General features: G+C 38.4%; 1 protein-coding gene across 3 annotated transcripts in view; it reads left to right on the top strand.

The window, feature by feature from the left end:
- The window catches only part of TBX20 (T-box transcription factor 20), a 111,939-nt gene that overhangs the window by 32,951 nt on the left and 60,948 nt on the right, over positions 1–18,040 (top strand). Inside the window, exon 8 of one of the 3 annotated variants that reach the window (XM_048075502.2) lies at positions 871–4,878. The exons of the other annotated variants lie outside the window; for them this stretch is intronic. Within the exon in view, the coding sequence (XP_047931459.2) occupies positions 871–1,211 (341 nt within the window). The 3' untranslated portion in view covers positions 1,212–4,878. Of the gene's footprint in view, positions 1–870; positions 4,879–18,040 lie in introns of those variants that run through there. 3 annotated transcript variants of the gene reach the window in all.

The following is an 18,040-nucleotide window of genomic DNA, read 5'->3' as shown; positions in this document are numbered from 1 at the left end:
AAACGTTTTAAATAAAGACAGTTTATGAAAAGAGAATTTTTTTGAACTTTTCAGATGGAAAAAATGGCAATGAAACTACTTTTATTGGATCAAAAGTAGTTATTTACCTTTGGAGTGAGTTTAGCATATTTTTGTGTATTTCACTTAAAACCCAGCATCTCTTAATCTGATTTAGTATTGCCGTTGTTCCTTGTGGCACTATACACAGTTGGAAAAATAATAAGAATGTTTTGACATGTTAGAGCTTTTTGCAAAAAAGTCAATCTGAGTGAAAAGATGCAGTGTTAACACACTTTCCTGGGATTAAAGAGAAAAAAAAATTAAAAAAAAATAAAAAGAAACCAAGCCGAAACCACCACCAGCAGAACAAAATCCAGAATCTTGTAGTGAAAATGACATTTTTCTATACTTTCACCAAACTGAAATTTTAGAAAAATTTAATTTGTTCTACTGAGAATCTGATATGGAGAGCTACAACCATGCCTTCACCACAGGGACGTAATGCAGTGTGATTCCACATAACCGTAGATGCTTCAGTGTTTAGTGCCAGCATTGCAAGGTTTTAAGTGTCTAATATGAAAAATGTCCGATGAAAACAAACTAATAGATTTTACTGTTCAAACTAATTACAACCAGCTTCTTATAATTTAAATTTTTCTAAGATGTAGGGTTGAGGGAGATCAACTGGCAAATAATAATATAAAGACAGATACAATAGAGAGAGAGAAGCATTTGGGAAGAATTTCCAATGACAACTTGTCATTAAAATCAGCCTTGCTGTAAAAGATTCTTTTCCTCCCCTTTTGCTATTTTACCAGCTTTGTGTGTTGCAGTGCAAACACGTCAGGCATTCTTTCTCTTTGTTTGCAGGATCAGCTTTTACAACATCTGATAACCTGTCCCTCAGTTCCTGGGTATCCTCCTCAACCAGTTTTCCTGGATTTCAGCATCCACAGTCATTGAGTGCCCTGGGTACCAGCACTGCATCCATAGCTACACCCATTCCTCATCCAATCCAAGGATCTCTGCCTCCATACAGCCGCTTGGGAATGCCTCTTACACCCTCTGCAATAGCGAGCTCCATGCAAGGTAGTGGCCCCACTTTCCCTTCCTTCCACATGCCTAGGTACCACCATTATTTTCAGCAGGGTCCTTATGCAGCTATCCAGGGACTGCGTCACTCCTCCGCAGTGATGACACCATTTGTATGACTAATGTAAGACAAGAGAAACACGAGATTTTAAATGTGCAAGCTTGGTATGAAAAAATACAAGTGACCTTCCTGAAAGGCCTGTGGCAGGAGAGTTCTGAATTCGTAACAAACCAGCTAAGAAAATGCATAATGGAGATTGATTCCTCCCTTGAGGGATCACAAGAAGAGAGCGTGCAGCTTGGAGCTGCTCACAGACCTATGTGTAACACAGTTGAAATGGATCCCAAAGTTCCCAGGATTTCTGGTCACATGCAGGTTGTTCCAAAGGTGCATTGTGCCTTGTGGAAGAATATGTTTATGCAGCAGTGTACAAATTAATTGTGTATAGGTCTTTTTCCATATGCTAGAAGGATTCTGAAAAAGGCAATACTCTCACTCATCTACATCTCTCTTTGTGACTAATGAGTGTCTAAACAGAAAAATGTGTCACTGTAATTTTGAGCATGTTTTGGGCTATCTCAACATACTTTTGCTGGGAATAGGACAAAGTGGAGAAGGCCACTGTCCTTTTTGAAAGTCTGTCTTATATTCACCAAGAGCAGTATTTCATAGTTGCTACTATAACCTCAAAGAGAAAATTATGAACAAGTTTTTTTTTCTTCTTTCTCTGTTAATTTCATAAAACAATTATCAATTCCAAAAAGAACTGTGTTACAGGACTGTAGCAGTAATGATGTATTCTGTCATTTGGTCTAAAAATAAGCTTGTCCTGTGTCCTAGGAGGAGCAATTTAGCTGTCTATTAAGGTATCATGAAGGAAAACGTTGATTTTTGAAAAATCTGTTACTTAAACTTAGAAACCCAACACATAAAATCTTTAAATCAAAGATTCTGTTTGCTGCTGTGCTTGCCACTAAAGATCTGTGTCCAGCTGCAAATGTGTACCATTAATTAACAGAATTTCAGGCTGGATCAGTCTATATATATTCTAGATCAACCTATAATCAATAATCGTCTTATAAGATGAATGGCATTGGAGTATCCTTCTACTTATTCTAATTTTCTTGCGTTTGGTCATGGCTGTTATTAGACAAGCTGTTTGGTCAGGTAAATGAGGATTGTATTGTCTGTTTTTTCATGTCCCAGTAGAATGGTGTGTTCTTGGGAATATTTCAGTGTCAAACTTTGCGTATATATTTTTTATTCACATTTTCCTTTTTTAGTTAGCAATTAGAGTTCTCATTCAAAGTACTGTTGACTTTTTGTAGCACATTGTGTCCAATACAACTGTAGAGTCATAGGAAAAATTGACCTCTCTGCAGAGAGCTAGCATGAGTCTTTTGCACTGTTGAAAAATGAACCAGTGTGCTGCTGGTTTTCTGCATGGCGGGAACTGGGATTTCACTGTAAATAAGAAGTCAACACAGAGTTTCTGTGTACAGTTGCATCCAAGTTATAGATGATCAGACATCTACTTGTTAAAAACAAACAAACAAACAAAAAAGAACTAGCAATCCAATCCCATATATCAAAGTTCTGTGCAGAGGTGGAACACAGATTGGAAAACAGTCTTTTTGGCACTGTTCTCCTCTGCTCTTGATCAGTGGGTGATGGCATCATATAGTGGAAAGTGGAGGGCAGTACAATGAGCCACCTACCTCCCCTCTCAGCAAAGTGCAAGGCAAGTCACGCTTTTTTTGTTGTTGTTGTTCCATTCCCTCATCTTATATGCCCAGTCACACCAAGCAATGACAACCTCACAGACTATTCCCAGTTACTATTGTAGGCCAGTGCATGCATCTCACAGATAAGGGCCATTTTTATGTATTTCCCAGTAGCTGAATTTAAAATCCCACAAACTGACCTTTACAATCACCTCAGTTATCTGCAGTATCATCCTAATTTCCCTCTACTCACTGATGGACATGCTGATAAAAAAATGACCTGGGGCAATTTGCAGCTTTCGTGCTCTGCATGTGAATGAAAACAAACTTCTGTTTACAGTATCTGTGTTCAGAGCTACCGGAAGGAGTTCCATAAAAGCATATAATGAGCAAAGCTCTGGTTTAGAATCAGACATGGACTAAATTTGTCTTGATATGTCAAAATATTAAATTTTGCTCCAGGCTATCAGGTTCATCTGAAAGGTGCACATTACAAGATTGTGCCTACTCACGACCTGAGTTAATATAAAAATACTCTTTGTCGGATAATTAGATGATACTAGAAAAATCTAGATGATGCTAGAAAAGACCCACAAGAAAATACCTCTTCGAGTACATATAAAATTCCACAATTGTGAGAATTCCAGGGGAGATTTGGAAGGAAATTTTAATACCTCTCCTTCAGTTGCTTGACTTCTGTAAGAAGTACGTGTAGTTGTACGCAGGTCCTATGATGATGTTCACTAAAGTCTGTGGGGAAGTTCTATTTCTTGTATCTGTTTCCTTCTGCAGCTCCATCAACTTATCTGGGGTTGCACGGAATATGATTAGGTTAAGAAGTCAAGCCAGTACCTTTAATGCTGATATCAGAAAGTGGTCAAGTAAGCAGGCAGCTTTCGCATGGCTCTGGAAACAAGTTTGGAACAGGTAGGCTGATTTAGGCAAGCTTTTCAAGTTACATAAAGCCTGCTCATACATTGACCTGCCCTTCCTTCATGAAGCAAAGGTGGAGAAAAAAAAAGTACAATCTTCAGCCCTTTCCCAGTCCCTGTTCTAAGAATACAAATATTAGGCATGCACAAATACCTCTGATAATGTTTCATAGAAAATTCTCCAGGCTCTTCCTGAAGGAATGAAACTGGATGTTGACAATGCCATTTACCAAAATATCAAGTGAAAGACAAGAGCTTTCCACTACAAGTAAAATGCAACACATATCTGAAAAATATGGCAGTAGACTCTCTCTATATAAAAACATAAGACCAATGCCTCCTCAAGATTCCCCGTGATGAGGTTCACTTTGAAGATGATCAAGAAAGGTTTCTGCAGAAACCTATCTGTCAAATCCACACCCTGATTTTTCCAGTCAGGTCAAGGCTCAAATCTCTCTCCACCTAATTTCTTCTCCCTGTCCCTTTCACCTTCCTGTGGACAAGGGACAGCATGAGAGTGATTCCAAGATAAAATTCCTGCTTCTCTGAAGTCAGTAGTAAATATCTTGACTGTAATGGAGACAGGATTTCATTCAACATTCTTACCTAAAAATAAAGTCAAACTGCCTGGACAGTAACTGTGACAGCAACAATATAGGAACTCTGCAGAAAAAGCTAAAAAAAAAAGAACAAGAATTTGTAATTAATTGGTTAGAGAGTGAAATTGCTTTGACTAAAAAAACAAAAACAAAAACAAAAAAACCAACTCTACTACTTTGACAATAACTCAAGTTTTTTATTTAAGGAGTTGCTGTACCGCTGTCACAATTATATCACTTTCAGGATAGAACATCTGTTGCTGGTAGATGGTCTAGGAATGCCAAATATAATCTAGAGTTTATTTTCCAATATAATTCACATTTTATATCCCCTGAGAAGTGCTCTTCACCTTTATGAGCTGTCTTGGCTGAGCAAACTGGTGCTGTTTTGTGGTTGCCTTTTTTTTTTTTTTTCTTATTTAAGAAGGGTGGAGAGAACATGCCTGAATATGCTTTTCAAAGAGAATGATAAGATTATGTTCCAAAGTGTTAAGAATACTTTTGGGTGTTTTCTGGATTACCCTTTTATCCACAGATAGTCAAGAGCCTCAGGTCTTTTATCCAACAAAAGCATCCCAAACACTAACAAGACTGATGTGGATGCATTTGTCTATTTTATTTATTTATTTTTTAATTCAAGTTTTGGAGCCCTGAGAGAAGCTAGACATTAAAAACAGTTTAAATTTGGCTGTTTGGTTTGCAGCATTGCTTTACATGTCCTGAGGAACACTCAAAGATTCAGTCTCACTGGTTTCAGTGGTACTCTTCCAGGTATAAGCTGATAAACACCAAGTGGATAAAGGTGCAGAGATTTGGATGGAAATGCTTCTTTGCAAGTTCCAACATAGTATGTTGTGTGATAGCTAACATCCTTATAGTGCAGTCTAAAAAATGCAACAGCAAATTTTTCACTAGAAGGCTTTATCAATGTGGGCTGTGTCACTGCATGAGCATATACACATATTAAGTTGTTGCAGCTTCCAACATCCAGGAAACGCTAACCAGCATTTGTAAATGAACCTCTTTTAAACTGAAACAGTCTGGGCTGGCACTTGTTTACACACTACATCCTCTTTATTTGTGTGTATATTATAGAGAAATGGAAATATCAATGAGAATTATTGCAAAAATCTGGGGAGCTTTCCAAAACTGGAAGTTAACACAAATTGTGGTAATTTACCCCTAGATAAGGGGTAAAGCAAAGTGAGATCAGTGTAACACTTAGGGCTCATTATCTGGGAGGAAGTTTTGTCCTCAGAGCTTATGCTCATCATCTGCAGAGGGGTGATGTTCACTCACTGCAAGATTATTTTTTGTTTTGGTGAGATCTTATTCTCACTACTCCTTACAGAGTGATTTTGGCTGCAGAAGATGTGGTTTCTTTACTAACCACTTATGTGCTGACCAGAGGATTTATGTATTACTCTGTGATAAACTGTCCTTGAATATAGTCTCTACTTTATAAAATAACAACTACTTTTTCTTTATTTTATCTTTTTTAAAAGAAAACTAAGCAGTGATTTAAGTAAACTGAAGTAACTTTTTATGATAGATTAAGGACAAAAAATACAGTTTGCTGTATTTTACCTTTAGCACATTTAAACATTTTTTTTTTGTACCTTGAGACACGTGAGGAAAGATTTGGTTTAAAAATGAGGAAGGTAAAAACTGGATGTAACCTCTTTAACAGAATGTACCACAGTTCTGCTGTTTGCTGTGTTGACTTTGTTGTTTATAATGCATTGTGTGAGCACATTCACCATGTACTGAAGTGTGTGTTTGTGTGTATGGGGTGGGGGTAGGGGGAAATCTTTTTATGGAAAAAGAAGTTATGAACATAAACTATGAAGCAACATCTAATGAAAAGTTTCTTTTTAAGTGCAATATATTTATTTCTGCTAGAAATATATCAACATTATGTAATATTTGAAGCATTAAATGTTATTTGTAAACAGCTTAAAATTATATATATATCACAAAAATTGTACAGAAGTGCAAATGTATGGATATTCAGTTTCTTTCATTAAAATATTGGGTGTTTTGATATATCATTCTTATTTAGCCAAATCTTGCTGCCTCTGTTGTTTTTCCTCTAACCAAGTCCCTGAGTGCACTGGAACCAACGGTGGATTTTTCTGTGAGCACACAGAATTTGGAAGGGCTGATCACATGCAAAAGGCAGTCTGAATCTTGAATCCAAGATACAGAGTGATAATTCTACAGTAGTTAAATGTCAGTGTAGTTTGCACATCATTACAAATACGATTTTTCAAAATGCTCCATTATCATATTCAGAAATATTGGTGGTTTTGGCCACTGGAGCAGAACTAAAGTGGCTGAAATGTGGGGTTCCCAGGATCCCCAAGATAATAAAAAGAGATCTAGGAAACAGTCTGAGAAGGAATTGGAAAGGAATCAGGTCTGTTTAGGATGGAGATGTGGAGATTATGGGAAGATGCAAGAAGGTTTTCAAATGTGAGAAGAATGTAACAAGGAAGCAAGGAACAAATTATTCTCCCTATCTACTGCAGGCTTTTAATAGGCTTTTATTTAATAGGATGTTATTTCTATTTAAATAACATATATTAAAGCATGGGAGAGTAACCTGAGACATCTAAGGTATTCAAAGAAGAGGGATAGTGAAGCAGGGGACCAGATTGCCTACAGAAGATAAGGAGCAATGTCTGTCACTGGAAGTCTTTAAGAACTGGTTGAACATGTGTTACTTGAGAATGATGTGACTAGAGCCAGTCTTGCCTTGGGACAACCAAAGTCTCTTGAAGTGCTTTGAAGCGTTCTGTGAGAGCCGTGTCTTAAAGCATCTTCTAACAAAATCCTAGTGTTGCTCCAAAGGTTTCCATTACACACCTGTAGTTGAGTTTTTTCCTCAAATTGAGATCAGCTGAAGGGTCTTTATGCAGCTAGTTCACAAGTGTTGCTGGCTTACAGGGAAACCTGATGTGATAGAAGAGCTGCAAAGTCATAACAAACAGCTGTAGCACTGCCTTAGTTCGGTTTCTGTCTAAATGTAAAGAAGGAGAGAACAGCCTGAGGTAAGTCAGATACACTTTAAGTGTGCTGAATTGCAATCATGCATTAATGTAACCATTTTCCATTCGGAATATTTGCAGATGAGGACAGCTCATTGAGTTGGTAATTGTGTATGTTGTCTTTTGTACCTGTATTATATTTTGAATGTCATCTTGGTAGCAAAAACATCTATTCTCGCATGGATTTTCAGCACTGTAAAAGTCTTTTGCTTAACCTCAGGCTTGGGGGCTTTCCTGATTACATGTAGAACTAAACACGTGTGCTGGCACTTTTTCTGCATCAGAAATATTGGCTGTGTGCTGCTTCAAGATGTAGTTATACCAGAAGTCTTGCTGAAATCAGTTAGCTTGCTTGTTTAAAGTTAAATCAATGCTTAAGTATTTCACTGGCTTTTCAGTTGAACACTCTGTGCTTTGTAGAATCAAGACTTCTGGGAACAAGTTGTCCATGTGACAAACACCTTTATAGTTGGATCCTTTTTTTTTTTTTTACTATTGGCAAAAAGAAAACCAGGGGATTAAATAAAGCAAAGATCCTGAACTTCCTCCTAGCAGGGTTACTCTGAAGAGGCTGATGAGTAGTCATGATGGCGTAGGCTGCCTTGTGTTTCATATTTAGAAAACAGATTTATATCCAAATCATCTTACTTGGAGACAAGCAGCACAGAAGAAAAATATATATTTGGATGGTGATATATTCTAAATTTCCTGTTTAGAAGCACAATGAATGCACTGATTTAATGTTATGTTAGAATTATGGAGCAATAAATGATATTTTGAATTGTGAGTAAAAAGCATTTCAAATGCACATCAAATTATTTAGATTATGCCACGTCAGTTCAATATATAGATAATTACTGATTATTGTTATTTATAACAATATACTTAACTAAATATATAACAATAGATATATATATCTAACAATAATCAATAATTCTAAGAATAAAGAGTTGTCAGTCATCTAATGCCTAAGATTCTTATTAAAGCTAGTCATTAATATCAGTGTTGGTCAGTGAGGCTCTAGGGACCTTTGGGGAAACTACAGAAACTGGTTCTTGTTCTCCATAATAATTACTAGAAGGACTAATACCATGTGGGGATACTTGCCAGACAGATTTTTTGAAGAGTGAGATGATAACCTCACCCAATGCAGACAGTACTAGATAATTCACTGCTGCAACATTTTTAGTTTTGTAAATATAAAATACAACCCTACAAACAGACCTAGAAAAATGTGCTGGTTTTTATTTTTTAGGCCTTCTGGGTTGAAAAACAGGCTTAACTATAGAGACTAGAGTAAGTTATTTGGTCATTGCCTGTTGTTGAATTAAAAATCAAAAGTATGCTGAATCATTTTGATCTACTAATTGACTTCAAATTGTTTTTATTCTCATTGCAAAGCCTACCAGGAATATGTGTAGTCATTTTTGAGAGGTTTCTGTGTCCTAATGAATCCCCTTGTTTTGAGACAACGTTTTTGGAGACTTGATGAGTATCTGCTTCAAAGTTCTGTGCTCTCCTGTGTTTGGAGAAGGGTGGTTAGCAGAGATGATGATGAGATAAATGATTGCCCTTCAGATATTCAGGGGGCACTCAGCAAGCTAGCAAGCTCTTTGTCTGCTTTAATTCATTCAGCTGTTATGGGCGATAGCTCAAGCAGCAAGATGACTTGGGCAAATGCCTGCAACAATCCATAATATATGGTATTTAGGAAAAATAACCCCCCAATGGTGGAGGTAATATAGTTCCTTGAACAGCTGCAGCAGTTCTCTGTTTAGATGCTTAACTTCTGGCAGTTGTTCCTAGATATTCACAGCAGGGATGAAGTACGCAACATAAAATCTATGTCATGAGTCTTTTATCTACTCTTTCAGAGGCAATCTGTTCATATATCCTGTCAGCTCAAACGAGAATTACTGTTATGCTTTTCACCTGAGTCTCTGTGTTAAGGCACCTTAAAATGTCCTGAAAGCAATAATATGAAATTGTGGGATTTCATGACTTCTTTACTTATAGTCTACACCATCTTCCAGTTGGGTTTTAGGGACCATACATCCCATAATTTTAACCATAAAATCCTAAATCATTTGGTTGTTATCAGCAGAATCCACTTTCTCTAAGTTATCACAGAACTGGAATGAGCTGTGATTCTTCAACTGATAGCCAGTCCTTAACAGGGGCTGCTGGAATTGGGCCACCTCCAAGCAGGGGTCCTGTTCTATTGAAACCACTCCTCCTCCTGTTTCTCTTTTCTGTTATGAGACATGAAGTCTGCTGGTCTGTGCTGGTGTTCTCTAGTGTGAAAGCTGAGTGTGGGAGACAACTGTTTTTTTTTTTTTCTTTCTCTTACTCCTTGTCTTAAAGTTGTGGTTGATACCTAGTCCCTTATAAATCTATTATTATTCCTTCCTGTTCTTATTATTCCTCTCATAGACCCATCCCAGGGCAGCTAAAAGAAGAATTAATCTTTATCTTGATGCAAATTGGTGCCTGTAAAATTTGCATTGATAATATCTGAGTGTGTACCCCGGGCTTTGGAATGGCAGGTTTCAAATTCCCTCCCTCTGAGTGTTATAGCTCTTAGACTTTAGGCACCAGACACACTGCTCATCTTCAATGATATTACAAATAAGCTCAGTAGATTTATCAGCGTGACTTTATTTAATCAATCCTGTTTTCAGTTAACACAGTCACCCCAAACAGTGCCTCGCCAGAGGATGATTAGATTGTTTCAGATGGTTAAAGAATTTGGCCTTCTTTGCTCTTGCATTTCGCAAAGCACTGGGAACATCCTACATTTTTGTATGCACATATAGAAGGCTAACACTCGTGCCCACTAATTTCCTTTACAAGGCTTTAAACGTTTTCCAGTTATTCTTAAATGAATTACTATGTGCCATATAGCCTGCCTAGCACTTAAGACAACTTGGCATGGTTTCCAGTAGTTCTGGACAGACAACTTCTTGTGTTTTCAGTCACAGAAAGTATTTCCCATCCTACATGCCTGATGAGGGAAAAGACTGATAAGGAATATTATAGGCTGAGATTTCAAAGCACCTGGGGAATGTAGATGCACAGCTCCCACTAATTTTAGCAAGAATGATGCTCCTAAATCCCTATGTCCTGTTTTGAAAGCCTTAGCCATAGGGCTTTGCTATTTTGAAAGGCTTTTTTTAGAGACCAACCTAGAAGTTTTATCATCCCTTCATGAAATAATATTTTAAAGCTTCTTTTGCCCCATGTCTTTGTTCTCCTGTTCTTTCAACGAGCTTGGCCAAACTGTTAGAGAACACATGGATACTTCGTTTTTATTTGCTACCTCAACAATAAGAGCACTTATCTGAGTTGGAGAGATTAACATCTCTTCTCTGTTTGTGCAAATCGGGACATGTTTTCTTTTGTGGATCCTCTTTTTGGAGCTTAGTTCTCCTTATGCTTTGCATAAGAAGAGCCTATATACCTGCCTCAAAGGCAGACCTGCCGTCTCAATGGAGCAGGGAAAATGGAAATTTGCTGTCCCAAGCAGAAGGGATGGGCTAGAACTGTCTTGCCGCAGAAGAAGCTGGGAGAAGTCAGAACATCAAATTACACAGAGGAGAGTGGGAGCAGGGGGTGTCTCCAGCCCTGCTCCTGAGCAGCTCCTGCTGCCTGGCACGTTCAAGTTCCTCCCACAGGAAAAACAACACATTTTTCTCTTCAGGGCTTTGGCATAGGTAGTAAAGCAGGCAGCAGATTTGGGACTGGTCTGTCCCCTGCTCTGCAGACACTTAAACACGCAGACTAGTTGGTGTTTCTGCCTGGAGCCACTCTGTACCCTGGAGCCACCCTGGTGGCTTAGGAGCCTAGAGACTGAGATCTGCAATGTTCAGGTCTCTCTCATAGGTCAGTCTCCAAGCTGTATGCTTGGGTTGAACAGGGCAATAGTCCTACTTCTGTCTGAAATCCCAGCAGAAAGCTATGAGGAACATAGATGATAATTATTACGAAGTCCAAACTTTAGAAAAACTTTGCTAAAGCCATTTTTCACAAATAGTAAGGTGTCCGTGAACCTGACATTCAAAGTCTTATGACATAAAATATTTTTAACACTTGTATTATTCTGGAAATGTGAATCCACAGTGCAGCTGTGGTGAGATGGACATGTTCACCAGAATGAACACCCTGGAAAAATAGGAAGACGTAAATAGCAACTGTCCGGATGCTACAGCAGAAATAAATTGGAAGCTGATCATAAGATCCAAGTGGGTGTTTAGAGTTAGTGTAAATAGAAATACCAAATTAAGCAAATAACATGTAATTTCGAGATGAATTGCTGTATGTGCCAAATGTAAAAGTTTACACTGAAGATGTACACTACGATAACAGGAGACTAGGGCAGACATTTTAAAACCTAAAATCACATGAGAAATTGCAAGCCATGTACAAGAATACTTAACAAAGTCACACTTGCAATAAGGGCATAAACAAAACTATAGTATAGTTAAAGAAGACAACTCTAGCTCGGGAAGAAGGTTCCCATTATCACGTAACTTGAAGGAAAAACAGATCAGATGCTCAAACTTCAGCCATACCAGATGCTGATTCAAGAAAACACTAAGAATTGCCCATGTAAGCCTGTCTAAGCAGAGACAAAACGAATGCTTATCCTAATTTTTGTGTTATAATGCTAATTGCTATTTACCTCTTCAGTTCTGGAGCAGGTTCGCATAAAATAACTTGCATAGCTGGGGCTAAACCAATGATTCAAACGCACAAAGACAACGAACAGGATTTTTTTGCTTTATCTGTGGTTCATGACAAGGGCTGAGCATGCATCCAGATGGAGAAATTACTCAAAGAAGACGAAAAGGAAACAGAACTGCATATCAATTGAAATAATGAAAGCCATAAGAATTAATAAATGTACCGAGCTGTTGGAATAAAATTGAGAAAAGAAACAGAACTCTGTAAAATTTCCCCCACTATTCAACATGACATACATAATCCAAAAATGAATAACGACTTCATTTTTGTTTCACTTCATTGATGTTGAATTAATAAATGCCTTAAAATAGATTTATCCATATGAAGTTGCTTTGAAAAGCAATGCTTAAAAGAACCATTTTAAGCTAGTGAGAAAACAGCAAGTTTAATAAAAATGCAAGCGTTTGCAAAAATGTTGCATGTTGGTCTGCACTTTTGTTAGTAAAGAAAACAAGGATTCTTAAATGTGTTAAAGTTTAGGCACAAAACTTGTTCTGCCAGAGCTTTGTACTTCTGCAACAGAAAGGACTAGAGCAGGGAGCTTGTTCATGAAATGCAAATGTGGTTTCAGCTATTTTTATTGGATTTCCTTATTTATATCTAAAAGATGTTATAAATTAGTTGTTTTACTTTGTTCCACCCAGCTTCATGTGTGTCAAATGCCCAGATGCAGAGCTGTCGGTACAATATATTTTAAATTTCAATATGGGATGGATGCATTCTTCATAACCTAATAGTAAAACTAAAACATTGCATTTCAACATTAGGGCACCTTTTTACATGTGATAAGGACTCTGTATTTATTTATTTATTATTATTACTATTTCTTTAATTTCCACCTGAAAATCATTTGGTCTGAATTAAAATCTGATTCCTGAAAAGTGCATTTCTTCTTTTAACAAGTTCACTCATCACTGAGCTTCTTGGCCATGTCATTTCTTCATTTGAATACATAATCTTTATGTTATTACGTGCTGCCACTCTGTCATACTTTTTTATTGTTAGATGCCAAAATACTAATAATTAAAAATAAATAAATAAATTCTGCTGGCTGCACAAGCTTGTGCACGGGAGAGCTGACCACGCTGGGGGGTGGGGGCACTCTTTGTTTTGGTGGCTATCCAAACCCAGGACAGCTTTACATCATCCTGGGTCCACCTGAGATCCATACTGGTGTCCATGTGTGCCGGTATGGGTATAATCCCTGGTGTGGGTGTCCCCTCACAGAACAACCTTGCCATCGAGCTTCCAAGCTCAGGGCATTGCTCCTGGTTCTGGTGCCATCACTGGGGGACTTTCACCAGGAATACCTTGCTGGCTAAGCCACTGCAGGGCAGGACAGTGTGCTGTACTAAGAGGGCAGCCAACTTCAATATTTCCTGATGGGCATCGATGTTTTTTTTCTCTCTCTCTTTTTTTTTTTCTTAATATATTTATTATTATTTTATTATTATTATTATCCTAACGCTCAGCCTACCCTGAACAATTCCCATGTTCGTTTCTAATCAGAACCCAGTGGTCTTTGGGACGAAACCTGACCCTTCACCTCCCCTACTTGGATTCAGAAGGCCACCTGGAAGAGAAAACTCTTTTCCAGCATCTTTTCCGCAGGCTCTCTGTGCCCTCTGCCGGCTGCAGGCGGCAGGTCCGTGGGGCGCTGCTGCCCAGCATTGGGTGTCTTAGGCAGGGACAGCACATGGTAGCACCGCAGGGTGGAGAGTAGGTAGGAAAGGGGGGGAAATAAGAAGGACGGGAAAAAGAAAAGGCCGTTGGGCTGTCTAAATTTTTCTGTGTGTCCCGACCCCGTCGCTGGAATTGCCCAAATTCTCTCGTTTTCTCATCCTCACATGACAGCATTGTTTCAGTCCTTTCTCCAGGAACCTATACCATCAGGGCTGCAAAATCTTATTTTATTGCTATAAGCCACTTTCAAGCAGCAAAATCCTCTGTTGTTGTTGTTTTGTTTTTGTTTTCTTCCCTACACGATATGTAACCTACAGCTTGCCTTGAGTATATCCTCTCAGATCTTCTAACAGGTTCTCAGGTGCAAAATCCACAAGGTGAGGGAAAAGATGCTGACCTGTACCAGCTAGAGCTTTCTGTTTCTTAAGCTGAGTGAGCTTTTCTCTGGTTTTGTTGTTGTTGTAGTTGTTGCTGTTTTTCTTTTTTGTTTGTGGGTGGTATTTATTTTATTTTATTTTTGTTCCCCCCTCTCTCTGCTTACTGATTGGCTGGGATCCAGTCAGTTGAAAGCTGCAATGTCATTTTGGATTATGGATGATAATATATTTATTATTTATTTTTATTCCTACATTTTTTCAATTTTTTCATTAGTGTTGTCTATAATAAATGTTATCTGAATAAGAGGAAATAATTAGCTCATATCCACATGCACTACTTTTAAGTTCTTCCCAGTAGACAAAATGAGCATGCCAGTCCATACCTTAACAAGGTTATCTTTGAATCCTTTTGGAACATGCACCCAATACCATTGCAAGCAGAAAATGCACAGCCTGATTTTTGTTTGTACAAGAGCCAATTTATAGTGCTCAGAAAGCCTTGCAAGGCTTAAAACAGGTGTCTGCGCCCACATAAAGCTTGCTTTCTGCACCAGAGTTGTGCAACTGGATAGTCGTACAGGATTTGCTGTTGTTCAGCTGGGAAAGTGTGTCACACCTAATGCCTTACTCAGGGCAAAAATATGCAGATTGCATATTTACATAAAGATGCATGTATTTTCTCTTGTGGGAATAATTTTCATACATCTGCAGACCTTCACTTTGAATCTCAGCAAGCATGATGATAGCGAGTTCTAAAGAGACTTTGATTTATTCTCTTGAAATGGTCTTAAAATCTGTCCTCTTTTTCCTTCTACTTTTTGCATAGATCTAAATTGTTTCTAGTACAAGACCCTCTGAATGCAAAACCACACCCTGCTACCATGAAGTGTGACTGTTGAATTAAGTTGAAATTGCCAAATGATTCTTTATTATTTAGCTATAGTTTGGCAATCTCATATATGTGCTTACGGAGACTTCAACCATACTTCTGGAGGTAACAGTAAAAATCATGAGCATAAAGACTTATCTTCATAATTAATCTCAATGATTTTTGATTCTCTTTTCAAGTGGGCACAATGAAAGAAATGGTATCATTAGACAAATGCAGACTCTGCTGGACTCCCTAGTTAAATGGGAATACATTTTTTTCTAAATGGAAATGTTGAAGTCCTAAGCATGTGTCTGCCCATAGCCCTGCTATCTCTGAGGAGGAAAGACATGTATTAGATAGGTCAAGGAGTTTGGATTCCTCCTTGTTCTTCCAAGCCTTAGTTGGGGCTTTTCAGAAACAAGAGGACTAAACTTCATGAAAGAGTCTAATGCAATTAGTACTAAAATTAAAGGGACTGTAGGACAAGGACAGTGCATCTTTGAAGTGTACAGAGAGGACAGAAACCAGGAAGTTCTTTTTGAGGTAAAGCTTGCAACATGAGAAATGTAAGGAAAACCTGAAGATGCAGTTGCAGTCCTTCTCTTGGAAGGTGTCTGCTGGTGTGAAGTCCTTTGCCTTCTTTGGGTTTCCCTTCCTTCAAGAACAAGGTGTGTAGTTTTTCTTCTTCAAATTATTCCAATGACGGTGGGGAAGAAAGACCAGAACCATACTGTCCCCAAGACCCTTGGGATCTGTTTGTGGAAGCCTTCAGGAGGAAGAGACCTCCAGAGTTAGTTCAAGAGAGGAAGGAAGGCAGCAAACCCCATTATGTGTGAGAGAGAGACTCACTTTTGAATGCGGAAAATACAGCGGATGTCATTCCATGAGAAATCAAACATGTATCCTGGGGTAGAGAGCATACATAAAAAGATGCTTTCTCAATCTCTTGAATGAGATGAAAATGTTAATTATGACCGAGATTTTATTCAGTGCTTCAGAAATTTGAGACCTCAGGGCCTCTGACATGCTATCAACAGCAGATCAGGGGATCCAGGTTTCCTTCTAGCATTTAGGTATTTCCTCTCCACCCACAGCACACCTTTAAAAAATATATGAAACACTGAAAACAGCAAAATCTTTGTTGGAGTTAGGCCTCTGTTGAATTGGCACATTTTAAGTTATTTTCTAACATGACTTTTCTTCTCTTTCCTTCTTTGTCCCCTGACTTTCCATTTTCTTCCTCATTTACTGCCTAACCCTCTCCAGACTTGTTCTGCACATGTGGTCCCTATTCTCAGTGGTACTAATCGACTAGTCCCACAACTCCCTTCCCTGTTACCACTCTCACATCAGATCATCCATTCTACTTTCAAAGTCAGTCTGTGACAGACAAGTTGGGAAAACTCAGGTGTCTCTTGAAGACCCGAGCTAATTTTCACCTGCAGACTCAGTGTTTCCTCTTTCCTCTCCTGCTACCCTACCTCAGAACAAAGGCCCAAGCAAATGATATAGGTTTGGTCCTGCTCTTTTGCTTATGGGGTTCTCTTTCTCTCCCTTTCTCTCTTTCCTTCTTTGGCAAAAATTGAAGGGATTGTCATTATTTCGTTGTAGAAGAGTGATATTTTCTGAGTTACAAAGAGACATGACAAACAACTGTGGAATAGTAGTTCAAGGTAAAAGTAGCATTTTCCTTGCTATATTAGGAGCTGGGTGGTCTCTAGCTCACAGATGGGTCAGGGGATACTTGGGATGAAATTTTTTCATAAAGACTCATAGGGGGATTAGCTGGTATATAATAATAAAAAGCAGGGCAGGAAGGGATCTTCAGAGATCATCTCCATGGCTCAAACCGAGATCAGTTTATAATTAAACCACCTCTGAAAGATGTTTATCTTATCTGCTCTTAAGAGCCTCCAACAATGGAGATTCCACAGGTCCTTTAAAGAGTTTGATGTTTAGCTATTCTTTCACTAGAAATCAGCCCTGATGTCTAACCTGTCCCTGAGTGTAATTTTAGCCCTTCATTCCATATCCATTGCTTCTTTCTTTTCTTGCAACAACCTTTTGCTTTCTTGAAAACTGATATTGCATTGCTGCTGATTACTCTTCTCTAGTCTTTTTCACATCCTTCTTGTGTGGACTTCAAGGGGTTTTCTGTTGCGTGTATGTGTTTGGAGGGGGAAAATCTACTTTGCAACTACTGTGGCTGATGTAAAACAAGAATGACAGTAAGGGGTAAAGGAGATTATGAGGAAAAATCCCTGTCCTTCAGTGGGTCTACATCTTTTCTGAAGTGCAGTGCTCACTACCAGACACATTCCTTTAACTGAGATCTTACCAGTGCTGACTGGAGGCCATAGATGACATCATGAGTGAGACACAAAACTCCTTTTTTTGCATACCCTAATGTAATGTTTTGTTTTTCTTCAGCTGTTCAACAATGCTGACTGATATCACTAGAACATAGAAGATTTTAAAAATCAGTTTACTCTAACAGATTATTTTGTATTTTTTCTCCTGTAACTTTTCTAATACTGCTGGCAATAAATCAGTTGCAATTGCAGAGGTTCCACACCACTTGCAAAATGCACTTCTGCATGTGGCCTGTGAACGTGAAGTTACTTTAAACTTGGCACGGGGAGTTTTGGAGTTAGTGGGCAATGGGTCTCTATGTGGTTGAAAAGCAAGTAGAATTTTTCCAGGCATTGCCTCATCAGATAGGGAAAAAGACAACTTCTCGCTGAAGCAAAAACATCTCTTAAAACTTTATCACCTTTTTCTACAGTCACTTTGCATTTCTCTTCTCCCCAGCATGGTCTGTTCTGTGTGTTCTTGTCCCAGGAAACAGCACTAAGTATTTGCTCCAGCCAGCATACTCTTCTGCTATATGACATCCTTTCCTCCATTCACCAAGGGGCAATTTTAAAAGCAACCTTCCCGTGAAGGATTTCATCAGAGAAGTCCACGA

This window comes from Anser cygnoides, chromosome 2 (genome assembly GCF_040182565.1).
Source record: "Anser cygnoides isolate HZ-2024a breed goose chromosome 2, Taihu_goose_T2T_genome, whole genome shotgun sequence".
NCBI classification, from domain to species: Eukaryota; Metazoa; Chordata; class Aves; order Anseriformes; family Anatidae; genus Anser; species Anser cygnoides.
The sequence above is the reverse complement of the archived record's forward strand: the minus strand, read 5'-3'. Positions and strand labels throughout refer to the sequence as shown.